Here is a 16,744-nt window from a genome sequence, read left to right as displayed (position 1 = left end):
CTAAGAGTCTGAATTTCTGATTTCTTAATTTGTCATTAGATTTGGAAAATTTTAAAGCAAAGAGGTCTTAATTTTCTTTTACTTTTAAGAGGTCTAAAGAGAAACCAATTTTAGAGATCTACTTTGGAAGATAGATTGCAGCTCATGGTGTGTTGTAGGGTCATCCTAAACTCATGTATGGCAAAACAGGTTTTGAGTTGCTTTCTTCAGTTTTTAAGAAAGCTGCACAACCTGTCTGACCCAAAGTAACAGTGAGACAAAGGAAATAGGTCTGTACAACTTGGGTGAGGAATCTCTGGCACTCTAGATGTGGTTGGTCTTCAGTTCTTAGCAGCCCCAGCAACACAGCCAATGGTCAGGGACAATGGGAAGCACCATCCAACATCAGGAAACTCACAGGCTCCTCACTCCTGATGTATGTTATGGGGGAAAAGGCGTCTCTCAAACGTCCAGCTCTTAAAACCACCATCTGTTTCCAACATTAGATACTTAATGTTGTTGTTTAGTCGTATAGTCGTGTCCGACTCTTCGTGACCCCATGGACCAGAGCACACCAGGCACTTCTGTCTTCAGATACTTAATACATTTACACAAATGTCTTCCTCAGTGTGCCATACATGATTTTTATAAACATGGAGTTAATATCTCTCAAGCAGCCCTAGAAGTACTGGCACCTTAAAATCAGCAAAATATAGTCTTGCTGCTGGGAGGTTAACAGAAGCAAGCAAGACTCTGAAATACTCTGTTGTGAATGGAGGAAGGACCTTTCAGGAAGGTGAGAGCAAGCGTAGGATAGCAGAAACAACAAATAAGGCCAAGATTCTGTACTCACATTTCCAGGCTGTTTTTCAAGGATGACTAGCCAATGAAAATAAGTACATCAAGGTGCAGTTCATTACCTTATTGTATACATTAAACCACTCAGGGTGGTGATTCATCTTCTCGGCCTGAAGAGCAACACGAGTCATAAAGCCAAAAGCCTGTGTTAAGAAGAAGAAAAATATTTAAAGGTATTATATGCTTTGTTGATGTTTCCCTCCTTATGGGAAAACTTAAAAACAAAAAAAACCCTGCATTAAAAAAACAGTTGTAAAAATAGCCTTGCTGGATCAGGCCAGTGGTCCATCTTGTCCAGGATCCTGTTCTCACAGTGGCCAACCAGATGCCAGTGGGAAACCCAAAGTTATGACCTGAGTGCAACAACATTCTTCTGTCCTGCGGCTTCCAGCATACTGCCTCCGACTGTGGAGCCACTGTGGATGATAGGCACGGATAGCCTTATTCTCCATAAGTGTGTCTAATCTTCTTTTCAAGCCGTCCAAGTTGGTGACCATCACTGTCTCCTGCGGCAATGGGCCTGCATAGTTTAAATGTGCACTGAATGAAGAAATCTTTTATTTTACCTGTCCTGAATCTTCACTGGATCTCCACAAGTTCTAGTCTTACAAGAGAGGGAGAAAATATTTTCACAATCTACTTTTCCCCATGCCGTGCATAATTTTATACACTCCTATCATGTCTCCTCCTTTTTTTTTTTACATACATATGCCACTTTTAATTTGTGCAAGAATAGTGGAAGGGAAGGGCAACTACAAAACAAGGAAGATGCTGAGAAAAGGCCTGCAATAGTTCCAATGCAAACAAAGCCCAGCATAACTTCACTTGAGGAATAGAAGCGTTAGCTGAGAATTCTCAACAGCCATTCAATATTTGACGGTGAGGTGGAAAAACATAGAAGAAGAAGAAGAAGAAGAAGAAGAAGAAGAAGAAGAAGAAGAAGAGGAGGAGGAGGAGTTTGGATTTGATATCCCGCCTTTCACTCCCTTTAAGGAGTCTCAAAGCGGCTAACATTCTCCTTTCCCTTCCTCCCCCACAACAAACACTCTGTGAGGTGAGTGGGGCTGAGAGACTTCAAAGAAGTGTGACTGGCCCAAGGTCACCCAGCAGCTGCAGGTGGAGGAGCAGAGATGCGAACCTGGTTCCCCAGATTACGAGACCACCGCTCTTAACCACTACACCACACTGGCTCTCCCATTCGTATAATAATCAAATTTCTCAAGTTACATCCAACATGAGTTATACTTAGAGTAAACCCATTGAAACGAATGGACATGATTAGCTTAAGACCATTAATTTCAGTGAGTTTACACTGAGTATGACTAACACTAACACTGAACATAGGAAATATACTTTAGGCATTCAAAGTGCTTCAAATGGATTGTGTTGTAGATAATGAAATTCTTTTGCACATAGAACAACTTCTGCAAAAGCAATGGAACTTCGCCATCCAATCTGCTCTGGGGGATCCGCCCAACCCTCTGGAGAATATTTGAGAATGGTTGGAGGGGGGCATGCAGGGGGAGGGAGGGGAAATTTCGTTTTATGTGTGCAATGATTTGGTTTGATACATTACCTCAGCGATTCTTACAAAAGCTCTATATTACTACGACGACGACGACGACGACGACTACTGTTGTTGGTGGTGGCAGGGAAACTAAGACAATATTATTTGGCTTACTGACCACCTAGTGAGTTTGTGGCTGTTGTGAGATTTGAGTCAGATGCTTCCGCACACAAACTCTTATCTGCTAGGCTACACCAGCTTGGCTTTGTGTGAATCTAACTCTGTAACTTGACTTCCAATACTGAAGTCAAAAGTACTACTAATAACCTAGTGTAAAGATTATTTTAAAATAAATTTATCTATGATGTATTAAATATGTTCTTTAAAAATATATCTTTATAAATTTACTATCTAACCATAAATCTAACTGAAATCTCATTACAAAAGGGCCTGCATAGAAATATGTTCAATCCTACAGCAGCAATTTTGAATGCGCATATAATCAAGAAACAGCATAATGGTCGGTAATAGTTCCAGTATTTTTTTTCCTCCGCCACTGGTGACTGAATGAAGTATGGCTTTGCAAACCATTTTGTCAGCAAGATGAATGCAGTCATTACAATCAGGGCAAATTATTCCAATGAAGTTTTTCATTTACAAATCACCAAACTGTCAGCAATTGAAACGGTCAGGAGCGTTCCAATACGGGTTTCCTTGACAGTCTTGTTTCGTCGCAGCCTCAACCTATCCATGTTTACCCGAATTTAAGCGCCACTCAGTTCTACAGGACGTGTTTTCCAGTAAACGTGAACAGAAGTGCAGCCTTTATTTCACTTGAACTAAATGGTAATGTTTTCAAAACTTTGTAAAAAGCAGTTTAGAAACCTTTGTGAATAATGTAAGCGCTCAGCAGTAATTTATGCAAAAGGCTTCCATAACTATGTTTAAATACCAACTGTACAAGTATTTTAATTTAATATTTGCTTTCTTCAACATATGGCTGGCTGTTGTATATGGTCAACTTCCTATGTTTTTATAAGCAGGCCAGGGCAAGCAAATCAGAGGGTAAATGTTAGTTGGTAGCCATCCCGTAGGGAATAATTCAACCATTAGAATGCAGGCTAAACTTCACCGGACATAATCTAAGGAAAGTTAAGCACAGGCAAGTCTCATTCAAATAAAAATAATAATATTAATCAACTTGAAGTGCATTTGTAAGACCTCTTGGGCTTCAAAGGTTACATGGCACATTTTAAGTAAATAAATGATTTGTTCCTCTTGTAAGGACTGTTGATTTGCACATATGTAGTGTGGAATATTGGAGTCTTCTGATCAGGTTTACATGGACGTGCAAGAGGCACAAATCTTGGTTACAGTCCATTTTAAACACGTACAGCCATCCCCCTATTGCATACATTTTGTACCATGAAAATGAGAAGCAGGTCTGTTGAAGTAATTTCAGCAGAGCAATCTCCATTAAGCCCCCTAAATACTTCCCTTGCTAATTAAATGAAATTAGAACTTTATTGTTTATGGATCACCTTTTGTATCTGTAGGCCTGTAACCTTCCTTTTATAAAATACAATTGGCAGTGGAGGGAGAAGCTATTTAGGATTGATTATATATGAAAACATTATTACATAATCAGTTTGGACATTTCTTCACGTCTTGAAACATAATCAGTAATTGGGTGTAATTGGTGATCAAGGAAACTATCTGGTGATCAATTAAAGTAATTACCAGATTCCGGCATCACGGCCAATCTTAATTTGAGCTGGAGTCTGCACTTCTTCAACTTTAATTTAAAAGAATGAATATTATTAAGCAGTCTGCGAGCCAAGATCATGGTCAAGCATACGTGATATGGCAGTAGTGTCAGATTCGTTTTGGTGAGTTTTGTTTGCCAGCAAGCCGCTTCATGTTGGAAAGTGTTTTGTTTATTCTGAAAAATACCACCATGGCCTTGACCTTCATTTCAGCACCATAAGTATTCTAGTTTACCACAATGGGAGTATTTTCATATCCGGATTTTTAAATCATTCATCAGTTTGAAAAAGCAACTCAGTGGAAAACAAAAATTAGCACTGTGATTCTTTTAATAATGAGAGCCCTTTTAAGACCAAGGTGTCTCCTTATCCCACTGATCGAAAGTGAAAAATAAACCCTGAAAAGGTTTGTTAGGGATGAAAGGCAATATAAAAATAGTTTAAAAAAAAATAAGGAAGGAAGGAAGGAACCAAGCTAAAACTTCCTTAAAAATAGGTAAAATGAAGCCAAGGTAGAAACATTTGAGCAAACTACTCATACACATCCCAAGCCTTGGGCCAGGAAGACTAGAAGTGTGCAGAATCATGCAGACTCATGTCATCCATGAGGTAAGTGGAAAAGCCATGAAAGGTCATTGGCTTCTACTGTGATCTGGCACTTGCTAGGACGAAGAAGAGGTTGTGTGTGTGTGTGTGTGTGTGTGTGTGTGTGTGTGTGTTTAATTTATGAATTGTTTCCCAAAGCAATATACAATAGTCCAGGATTTCAACTCCACACCTTATCAACAAAACTGACCCAAAGGATAAAGACGAGAGGGAGAAAGGTTCTGTCTCTCTGAGTAAATGCACTCAATGTCTTTCTAAGGAAGCCAATACGAGATATGTTCAGATAAAAATGTCTGATATGTCTGATTTTTCACAGAGAATTTCTCATCATCCTCAACATGCTCCAACTAGGTTTTTTTAGTTGCAACACCAGGAAACTATGACACAAAACCATATTTTTTTATATAGCCTATGCAGTGCACAAGCCCTAAACATCAGTAGACCTGATACCTGAATGGGGTTAGCATATTCATTCATTCATTCATTTATATTTAGGAAATTGATGTGCACTGCTTACTACTGTAATTAAGTGGTGTACCAAACATTGCAGCCTACATTACAATTCCCCCCTCCTTCCCATATCACAATTGGGTGCCACTTCTTGATTCCTGAAGAGGGTTAGATACTTGTTTATCAGAAAGCAGCTTTGAGAAGGCTTTGTGCCTTGAAAAGTCAGATAAATAAATAGCCAGTTCCAAAGGTTTCATCACACTCCAACATCATACTTCTGGTCATGATAACGACAGCGATTTGGCTAGAATTATTCTAAAGTGTTTTGTTTTTAAAGCACAAGCACAAAAATACAGACATTAAAATGCTCTATCACATCTTTAAGAAGCAAAAAAAAAAAAAAATTTAAGTAACCAGTTAGAAATGCATCCTTAAAAACAATAAGCAATGGTCTGCATTTACATAAAGGTGGCCTTGATAATCTAGTATTCCCAATAAAACTGAGCTGAAACTTCTCTGAAATGACAGCAAATTCCTCTGTTATGGGCAAATACGGGTAGTTCCATAAATGTGGGATCCTAAACATGTTGTGTTGAACTCCACAGGACTTGCTTTCTCATAATGAACATACTCTAAGAAAAACAATCAGGGGATGCCAGAAAACTGTTTTTATATGGGCCAGATATATGAAACATACAACATCCATATGCTGTGGCAATGTTTTTATGCAATCTGCATTTGATGACATCATTGTGATAAATCTGTCCAAACAGAAAGAAATGAATGGACATTTTGTGCTACCTTCTTTGCACTCAAAATCACCATCAGAGGAGGACACTGTGTCTGGGGTAATTTGTTATTACTCACACTTAGATCAGGAAATAAAATTATTTCAATACTTAAAAAAACTCAATGGCTCCAAAGATGCTAGCAGAAAAACCTCTTCCAACGTAACAGAAGACAAGTCATTCTGGACAAAATTGTCACAAGGTTTTTCTCAAGGCCTTCTATAGCTCACTATATTTTATATACTACAGCCTACACCTCCCCTATTCACCATGTTTCTCACACTGTAATGCAATTCACCAGGACATTGTGGTAGTATCTACAAGTCATACTCCTCTAGCTTGCAGAACAACTCTTATGCATTTTCTCCATTCACCTGGTTCTTGGGATCCAAGCCAATGATTTTGGAAAATGTTTATAAAACTTATTAAGCAATTTATCCAAGCAATGTAAAGTGCTATGGGTTGTTTGGATTAGTTTTACATGCAAACTCAGTTTGTTTCACTCCAAACAATGAGATAAAGCCAAGGTTTGTTATTGGCTTAACACTCATGGTTTATTGGGAGAAGGCAAATCATGAGCCCTGAATTACCATTACTTTGCTCCAGGTAAGAGAAATGAAGTGGATGTGATTTTCTATCTATGCACCAGCACACTTCCTCATTCATCTTTAGCCCGAGTTTGGGTGCAAGCAAGGGCAATATTGACACATAAGTCCACCACAGCTTTTCGTATTGCTCAGATACATTACCAAGCTTGATAAGCATTTCTTAACATGTAGGTAGACTACCCTTACAACTCTACAACTCTACGATTCTATGTTTGCTTTTATGTTGTAAAACGATTTCTGCAGCACACATCCTATAACATTACTGCAGCAAACCATTATTCTGGTCCCATTTTGCAACACATATGCATACTATTCACTTCTAAGGATTCATACAATTTCTTTGGGAAATGGAACAAAATTACTGAAGGCCATGCTATGTTTAGAAAGCTACACACTTCCTAATTATCTTTTACTTAGCTTTGACTAGCTTCATAATATTCTCTTCTTGCGCCAGTGACAATTACTATGTCCAACACACACAGCCAAAATCAATACGACAGTTTTCTAAGTAACCGGGTATAAAATGGACCGGGAATAGATGTGTTATATAGGTCTCCATTCTACTTTCTACAAATAATTTACCAGCAAATCCAAGTTACGTGCTTCAATACCACTCATCAACATTGTACACCACTTCCCACATATAGGAACTTCTTGCTGGATCAGAACAAATGACCAGCTAAACCAGCATTTTGTTCTGAACAGTGGTCAACCAAATATTTATCACAATCAGGGCATGAAGGCAACAGGCACCCCTAGAGTTGTCTATCCACAAACAGAGGATGTGAGCGGATTTCATGCAAACTGTACACTGTTTAATCCTTGGGTTTCCTTTTTCTGATATCAGATCCATCATACCAAGAAAGTTCCATCACAATGAAGATGGATCCGAAATTTGTTTAAATGAATCGTGATATACTGACACTTCCTAAAAATTACACTCAGTTATGATTAATTCCTCTTTTCTCCGCAAATGAACCTACTGGGTTACCTTGGTTTACATTTATATACACAGAGTTGATTCTGTATATAACATCATATTTGGAGAGACATGCTGCCTGCTTGCCCTAGTAACACTGAAGAAAGAGGGAAACTGCAAGAGTCTGGACAACCAGCCTCCTCTAGGAGCCTACCATATCCTAGAAGGGGATGGGGGGGTCAGGGCATTCATGAAGATAAAAATCAGAATGTTTGCACTTCTGAAAAATACAAAAGTACAGTTATAGCTGTATGGCATCAACATGCAACTTTCACTTCATTTGCACACTAATTCATGTTGGGCTCCAAATTTAGATTCTTCCAGTAGGGCAAAAAACAAGGCATGCCACATTGGAACCTACATAACTTCTGGTATCTGCCTCATCACAACTTATTCATATAAAACAGAGACTTTGTTCTTTTTATGCTCAAGGGCAGGTTAGAGACCAGTGTTCAGAGACTGAGCTCTACACCTCAACTCTGTATTTTTCTAAGAAAATTAGAAGAACGTTAAAGAAAATATATGGGGCTTTGCCCTTTTTACTAGGATTGTAGACTGCTCCATAGCTTCCACACTTGTTTACAATTATGCTGGTGAAGAAACTAGCTAGCCAGCTCTATATCAAACATTTTGACAGCAAAAGCACAAACACTGATCTATTTTAAGTAGTTTGCCACTCTGTGTAATCTTGTAAAAGCCATTCTTGCCTTTGATATTTAGACTGTTTACACTAAGTATGTTATTCAAACAATGTTTTACATATTAACAAATAATATGAACAAAACTTCACGTTATAGCAAATTCTTTAACAACTGTCCTGCCAAAATGCTGTGATTTTCCTATAAAATTATTCCTATTTGTTGATCTTACATTGGATGAAACATACTGTAACAATCTTCATAATTTATGTCCTGTTGGGACACCATGATTTAAAGTAACATAATACAGACCAGCACCACTGCTAATCTAAACCACCTGACCAGATAAACAACAGCTTCCCCCGCTCTCTTCACTGAGGGCATTTCTGTTTATTGTCATATGATTTGCTAATTTTCAGGACATGAAGAATAAATGCAGCCAAATCGAACTGTGGGTAAAAGTAATGGCCAGTTACACAGTATTTTCACATGCAGGTATTAGCACAACGTCAAGAGCTGCAAGAGTGGGTAGGAGATATATAGAGAAAAGATTAGTTTAAATCAGTACGCTTTAATTCTTAAGTAGTTTTAGAAGCTATCTGTTTCCCAAATAAATAGAGGTAAAGACTAGGTCTAGCAGCAAGCAAAGGAGTGGGAGAAAATGGTTGGAAAACAGGTGGAAATGTATTATTTACACACCATTGATATTAAGTAGGTGTGCAAATGAGCGGCCCTTATACTCCGTTACAGTAGTGAGGAACTAAGAGTTAAACAATATTTTACCATTATGTTTTTTATTACTGTGTCCTATCTTGGAGGTCTTTTCATGTCAAAAGGGAGGTTTTTGATTCTCTTATTGATAAAGAAATAACCAGCAACAATTAAGCCCACACTCTCCTTTAGTGACCTATTTTTGCGTGGTCAAATTCCACAAGTGAACCTTGATTTCCACTGACTCAAGATGCATCCACTTCTTACATAACTATGCAAATGCCCAGCTTTGAGGTGTTTTACACAATCAAGCGGTGTATTAAATTTTGTGAAATAAATGAAGTAAGTAACAATAAATAAAATAAGTAACAATAAATTTACATTCAAAAGCAACTTGCAATTATAAAGCATGAACAAAATTCAGCTAAGAGGCAAACTTGGATTCTATAGCCAGGATCCAATGAACCATGCAACAGAGCCCAGAGGGTCTCAAATTTGTTTCTCTCAAACAACATTCCTTCCCCACACCCTGTCCAATGCCAAATGACAAACTGCCTTTGATCTGAAGGGAATTTTTAAAAAACCATTTTGATATAGCATGAAGGTCAGCTGTTTGGGAGGGTGGGATTGAAAGTTCCATGCACAAGCTTTTAAGTGAGCAGAAAGTAGCTATTTGGACCCTCGCCCACATTTCTGGCAAAGAGACTCAGAAATCATGCTAAACAGGTAGGAGCCTTGATCGTTAAACATACTGCACAGATGCTGCTTTATAAAGCCATACTTTGGGGGGGGGTTATATTTCTTCATAACATAACACAAGTTTTTACAGCATTCTCCAGCTTCACAAAAAGGTTTGAAAGTGATGTTTTTCTTTTTATTGCTTTTTATTTGTAGTATTGTCAAAAAAAAAAGTGTGTTGAAGGAAACAGCAAAGAAGAAAGGTTGTAAGATGTTCCATGTGTTACCACAGGGTAAATATCACTTACCAGCTGACATCCCACTACCATCTCCTTTCCCCAGGTTAGTTATCATGCTTTGTGCTCAACAAGCAGCGGGGTGGGAGAAAAGATGTCACTTGTATTAGGAAATATGCCTGTGTGGTCATGGAGTGTTTTGTTCTTTGTTTTAAGTAAATGGACTTCCAGCACTCAGCCAAAATATTCTGTTATTCTATAAGCTCTAGCAGCAAAACACCTGCTAAAGCAATCATTGGCTTTAAATAATAAAGTCTCTGTGTACAATTCAAAAGGACAGAAAGTTCATTTGTTCAAACACACTCAAAGTACTACCTTATTGCACCTCTCAAAGAAAACCAGACATTTCGGGCCCTTCTTAAAGTCGTTCTGATTAGAATATGTACTTTTAAACTGTCAGCTCACATGATTTTTATTCACCTGCAATTTCTGAATATTACACAGCAAACTTCACAGCTGTGTCAAGCAGAGCATGTCTGAAATTGTAAACTCAAGGAAAAGTGCAGTAAGATTATAAACCCAAGCATCTTGCTCACAGAAATGCCCCTTCCCCACAAAGGAGGGCATGAAAGCACAATGGTGTATGGCAACGAAGATCCTAAAACAAGAAAGAAGTATCCACACAGAAATCCATGCATTTACGAGCAAAGAAATCCAAAGAGGGTGGGAGAAGTACAGGATGTGTATGTTCCCCTTTTCCTTTTCTCTGCCAGAATTAGGGCAGTAACACAGGAACCTTACACCGAGCCAACCAATTGGTCCATCTAGCTCAATATTGTCTACAGCGACTGGCAGTGGCTGCAGGGTTTCAACAGGGGACATTCACAGTCCTACCTGGAGACTTTCTCCATGCAAAATAGATTATTTGCCTCTGAGTTACGGCCCTTCCCCAGAAGAGTGGGAGATGTGTAGGGTACAATTCTCCTCTTTCTTTTTTGTCCTGTTCAAGCTTAAAAGAAAAATGGGAGGGGGATTTTCCTAACCTTTATTGTAAAGTGAGGGCTGGCGCAGCTCCTACTCTATTCAGGGGTCAACCAGTTTCTCCCAACACACTGGCAGGCCTCCTTTTGGCCCACACTGATGGAGGAGCACCAACTGCAGAACTTTCTCCATCCTCACAGAGCAGGCACAGGGAGTCAGATCCTCCTCTACAAGGCCTCTGTCCCTGCCCTTGGAGAAGAGAGATCCAAAAAACCCCTCCGAGGTTAAACATATTTCCTTACATAGAAGCCTCCTGTCCCGCTGCCACTGCTGCCAGACAATTTTGGGAGAGTAGAAGGGAGTGTTAGGGCAGGGCTCTGGAGCCCACAGTGGGAGGTTCCAAGCAGCTCACAGGTGGCCTCACTGAGCTCCTAATGGCAATTCTGGGTCTCTGAAAGAAACAAAGCAAGGCCAATTTCAAATCGAAAGGAGTTCTCCCATTACTAAATAAATGGTTTTTTGAAAAATTAGTAGCACTGACAGCATATGCAAAACATGCCTTCTTGAAGGTAAGAGCCCAATGGCTGGTCTCCCACTGGTTTACAGCTCACAAATATCACAAAGTAATATTTTCTTTTTACTTAAAATCAAGGACAAACAAAAAAAGGAATATGCATGGCTAAAAATTGCCTTGGAAACCATTACTCTAAACACTAATAAATAACTGACCATTATCCGACCAATTTATTCATCTGCTTTCCAACATAAATCAACTTCAATGAAACAGCATTATCATTTATACTTTAAAACTAATTTGAAATTGACAGTAATATTATATAAAGCAACAGTTAGTGTCAGACTTGAAGCCTACCTCAACTTTCGATCTGGTTCAGAGGCAGCCTGAGGAGTACAAGACTACAAGGGAGAACTGTAGGACACCTGCCGGTATGGACCCCCCTCACACATAAGCCCACTCTGGCCCAGATCCTCCAGACAATCCATTCAGAATTACATAGAAGAACCAGCCTAGATGGCAGCAACCCCTGTTGAGAAGTATGGAGGTGTGTCACTCCTGTACCAGAGACAGCATAAATCTGACACACTGGCCCTTGGGAGCTGCATGTAGGTGTTCATGGCAATTAGCACTAGATTCATTTGAGAGTGTAGAATCCTCCAGACTCTCTGTGCCAAATGCAAATCCCAGAGACTGGTTTGTGAACAATGTCTGTGCACAAATGACAATTTTCATATTTTATGTCTTAATATAAAGGAGACTTTGGATCCAAGCTAAAATAAGGAAGAAGGAAATGTGAAAATGATACCTAGCCAGCTTTCATTATGCAGTTTCCTTTTTACGAGAGAAAGGTTTAAATTGTTTAATGGAAATTTTTTATACACTGAACATACCGAGGCCTATCTTCTGCTTTTAGCACTTAAAACAATATGTTATGTGTGTGTGTAAGAAAAGGCATGCTGGATTATAAAACTGTTATTAAGGGTTAGGTAAAATGTCTGAATTATACCGGAAGAACGGCAATGAAGAAGCCTGCTTTGATTTTATTGGTTGCAAATTTCAACGGGTTTGATTAGTCAACTAAATCATTAGACTATAATCCTATACTCACTTATCTTGAAGTAAGCTCAATGGGATTTACTTCTGTGTAGACATGGCTAGAATTGCACTGCTAATCAAGTTCCCGGCCCCTGAATTGTGACCCTTAAAAAGTACCATGTATTCCACCATGTTGCAGCATTTCTTCTTCTTTGTCCTTTCTGATGAAAAGGAAAGTAAAGATGACAGTCTCTATCTAAGCCACCAGTTAGTTCGAACTTGCTTGTAAACACTTAAGAGAAACTGCTTTTTTTTCTTTTTAGGAATCTCAAAAAGACATCTTCATTGAGATTCTGCAACATACATGCTTACTGAAATGCAATAAATTGATAGATAAATCCTTTATACACACACACAAAATGGTGTATGCAATATAAATCCAGAAGATGGTCCTTTGCATGAAGAATCTACTCTAATTCACATCTAGTTCTTCTACTGCCAACTTCATCAAGAAAATAAAACCAAATCACAAGAAAATAATCCCTACCTTCCCTTTTACAATTCAAAATACTGTATTACAAGAAACTTTCGTCAATCAACAATGTCAGAGTTTGCTAAACACAAAAATGAAGTTAATGTAGGTTCACCAACACCTTATAAGATGCAACAATGAAACTCTGAATTGAAATTCTCAGTTTCTAAAGGGGGGGGATCACCTGTACATCTAGAATTTTCGACACATTCATGCTACTTTAATGCACTGACCAGTTAACTTTCTTGGCCCAGCCAGAACAAAAATTCCAAAACAGCGCAAGCAGAGGAAAAAACTAAAAATAGAGCCCCAGCAAGTAAGGCTGATTTACAGCTTTATGAAAAGACAAAATGAAAAACTGTACTTGATCCCAACTGATAAACTGTGGAGCTGCCAGTGGTTTTTCAGAGCAGATGTAACATTTTAGCAAATGTGATTGTTTGTGAAAGAAATAATTCTGATCAAAAACGAAATTGCAGCCAGCACAAGCTCTGCACTTTGTCATTGTAATCCACTCTGACAGGAAGCAGTAAGTGGAGATTCCTACTGTGAAAGGAGCAGATGTGAAAGGTCAGCCTTGGCCTGGAACTTCAAAACCGTTAACGTGTAAAACAGTGTGCATTAAAGCCTGAAACAGCTAACCACTGGATTAACGGATGTCCGCTAAGTGGGTTTGATGTTCTTTTGGCAAGTAATGGTTAATTTTTAAAATAGGTATAATTGTAGTTTTTCTCTCCCACCCCCTTTATACCTTTTTACCAGCCAGAGTCGATTTTAATTACAGAGTATAATTTTTTTTAATGCTTTTAGAAAGAACGAAAAGAACACACAATTTTTATGAACTTGTTCACGGCCGCAATTTCAAAGTAGGTGAAGGCTGTTAAAGAGATTTGGATAGATGTAACCTCTGCACTAAATATTACATCCAAGACACCAAATATTTATCCAAAAGTGTTCATGAAATCTACAAGACAAAATGTTTATTAACATTTTAAAAATGAATGTCCAGCTGAGATCTTGTTGGAAGACGGAGGCGAGGCAGAGCTAAAGATTTGCACAACTGAAACAAAGCAGCTGAGAACAATACATGGTACAGATTGAATGAATAGTGATGGGTTTTTCAGACATGGCAGAACTCCAAATTTTAGTTAATCAAGCCATCTTACAAGTATTCAGCAGCTCAAATTAAGAATAAATAGCTGCCTTCCTTCTGCAGTTGACCCAACCATATGTTCCTCTCCTTTTGAACGTAATGAGGAATCACGAATTCACAAAGCTAGTAACTATGTGAAACTTCTGGATTTGGTTCAGCTAAACTTGTGGCCCTGTTATACACTGAAAGATGGGCTATAAAATAAATGTCTATGTTAAAACCAGAACATTTAATTCATTATCTATAAATACATCTCTTTTCATCCTTTCAAATTAGCTGACAAAGACAATTGCCACCATGCCTTGAGATATCTAGTGGTGTTTTTATCCTCTTTCCTTCAAACAACCATAAAGTTTCAAAATCAGCAGGAGACACGAGGTGAGGGCTGCTATTCAGTTAATTTTTGTTTTTTACATTTACAACAGATCTTTTATCCAAGAAGGTAAATGCAATATATAGAGTTGTCCTCTCCATTTTATCCTCACACCAAACCTATCAGGCTATGAGAGAATTACCGGCACAAATTAACCCAATAAGCTTCATGGTAGAGTCAGGATTTAAAACTGGGACTCCCCAATCCTAGTGCAACACTGCAACAAAACTACACCGCTTCTTAAAAGTGCCAGAATTTTTTTTAAAAAAGTTTTAAAAAGTGTAAAGTCTCTCTGAGAAGCTAAGACACAGTTGTTTGGATTACGGCCAGTGTTTTCACACATACTTAAGATTCACTGTAGAATAATTATTATAGCATATAATAGTTAATAAATCTATACTACTTTCAAAAGATTTGTTTTCATAAGAGCCAAACTGTATGGAACTTCCTGGCTCTATTTATTTTGGATAGGCCAGGATTAACATACCTAAACCTGTATTGCAATAATCACAGTAAATTCTAGAAGAGCATCTCCATTCAAGAGAAAGAGAGAGAATACACACACACACACACACACACACACACACACACACGTGTGGTGCAAACTGTTGGGCTTGGACATGAAAACCACAGGTTCAAATCCCTACGCAGGCTTGAAGCTTTGGGGCAAGTCACTATCTCTCAACGTAATCTAACATACAGGTCTTTTATGAGTGAAAGCATCACTCTGAGGTTCTTGGAGGAAGTGATGGGTAAATTATTTCACAGAAGAATAACAGAATCATAGTGTTGATTATTCACTTGTAACAAGTTAAATAACCTCACAACACCACTTAAAGAAAAGCCGCAGCTAAATCTTACCGATAATAATATGCACCACACCAGAACTGCGGGGAAGGGCAACCGCATCTACCTTAGTGGCAGAAAGTTCCAGGTTCAGTTCCTGACATCTCCAGGTAGGACTGGGAATACCTCCTACCTGACGTTCTGGGAAAGTCACTGCCAGACAGTGTAGGCAATATTGAACTAGATTGGCCAGTGGTTTGACTTAGCATAAGGCAGCTTCCTATATTCCTATGTGCAGCTAGAATCCCATTTTTATCAGCACAGCACACTAGCTCTTTTGGGCAGTTCATAGAAGGCAGACTATAATAGCCCCAGCCACCGTTTCTCAATTTCTATCCTTCATAGTTCAACATGGCATTTTCTGTGCCCAATCAAACTGCCATTCTCATTCTAAAAACACAGTCAAATGGTCCCCAAACACATCTGCAATGGTTTAATTATTAGCAATAGCTGTGCCTCCTGATACTGACAATTTATTATTTGGGCATTAAAGCTCACAGTAGCTAAACATGAACAAAATAATACTTGGCATTTGTGCAGAATTCCGCCCCGCAACCAAGCACTCATAGGACTAACAACTGCTCCCTACCAAAACAGAGGTGAGCTCTGATTCCTGTGTGAGCCATCACTGCTTTTATGACACAATGGAATACAAAGGCAACAACCTAATTGGATGCCTTCTGATAAATTGTACCCCAAAAAATTGGTTTACCAAAGGACCAACCCCATAGTAAGAAGGCAGAATGAATGAAGATAGTTAAGAGAGCCCAACTTCCTAAAGTTGATAAACGTGGTGAAAAATAATATATGGCAACAGTGCTAATTTCTCTTCCATAAGCATGTTGCCGTTTACAATGGCACTGTATTTTGAAATGAAATCTTGAGAAAGTATGCAACTTTGGAATCTGTCACTGGTGGAACAACTACAGACAGAAAGAACGGGACTCACACGGGGTAGTTTCACACCTGCCCTCTCACTCAGAAGTGGTTTGCTGCAATAGCTGCATTAGTGCTAAAGCTCTTCTCTTCTGTACTAGCTGCACTGCCAACATCAACTCAGTTCATTCCACTGCATTCAGACCAACTGAGAGGAAGTAGGTTTCTGCTGGTGCAAGCACACCCTTTTGAAAATGTAGCGTGAAAGTTCTATTGTTTAAATTGGGGGGGGGGGGAGCTGATATTGTTTTTAAACTAACTGCACATAGGGATGAATGTTGCCTTGACCTTAGGTCTTTTAACAGACTCAAGCATTTTTAGTGATGCTTTTGACTACCACTGACACTCTGAACGCTGTGAAGTTAAGCATTTGAATGCAGACAACTGCAACAACCTGCGGAACTTCATAAATTATCCTATTACAAGGAAAAACAATGTCAAATTTCATAATAAAATTATTATTTTTTAAAAACAACCATGTTGATCAGGTTTACCAGTTTCCTAGTCTTTCTCTCAAGACAGAAGAAATGATAAATGGTTAATTTTAAAGTTCACTTAATCATCACC

At 38.6% G+C, this 16,744-nt stretch overlaps 1 protein-coding gene across 3 annotated transcripts in view; it reads right to left on the bottom strand.

Moving 5' to 3' along the window:
- PCBD2 (pterin-4 alpha-carbinolamine dehydratase 2) overlaps window positions 1-16,744 on the bottom strand; it is a 32,808-nt gene that overhangs the window by 2,007 nt on the left and 14,057 nt on the right. For 2 of the 3 annotated variants that reach the window (XM_053376845.1, XM_053376846.1), the window contains exon 3: window positions 900-980. In XM_053376845.1, the coding sequence (XP_053232820.1) occupies window positions 900-980 (81 nt within the window). Of the gene's footprint in view, window positions 1-899; window positions 981-1,403; window positions 1,442-16,744 lie in introns of those variants that run through there. The other variant, XM_053376847.1, reaches the window with a different exon arrangement.

This window comes from Podarcis raffonei, chromosome 2 (assembly GCF_027172205.1).
Source record: "Podarcis raffonei isolate rPodRaf1 chromosome 2, rPodRaf1.pri, whole genome shotgun sequence".
In the NCBI taxonomy this organism is placed as follows: domain Eukaryota; kingdom Metazoa; phylum Chordata; class Lepidosauria; order Squamata; family Lacertidae; genus Podarcis; species Podarcis raffonei.
Note: the sequence above shows the minus strand (reverse complement) of the source record. Positions and strands in the feature narration are given on the sequence as shown.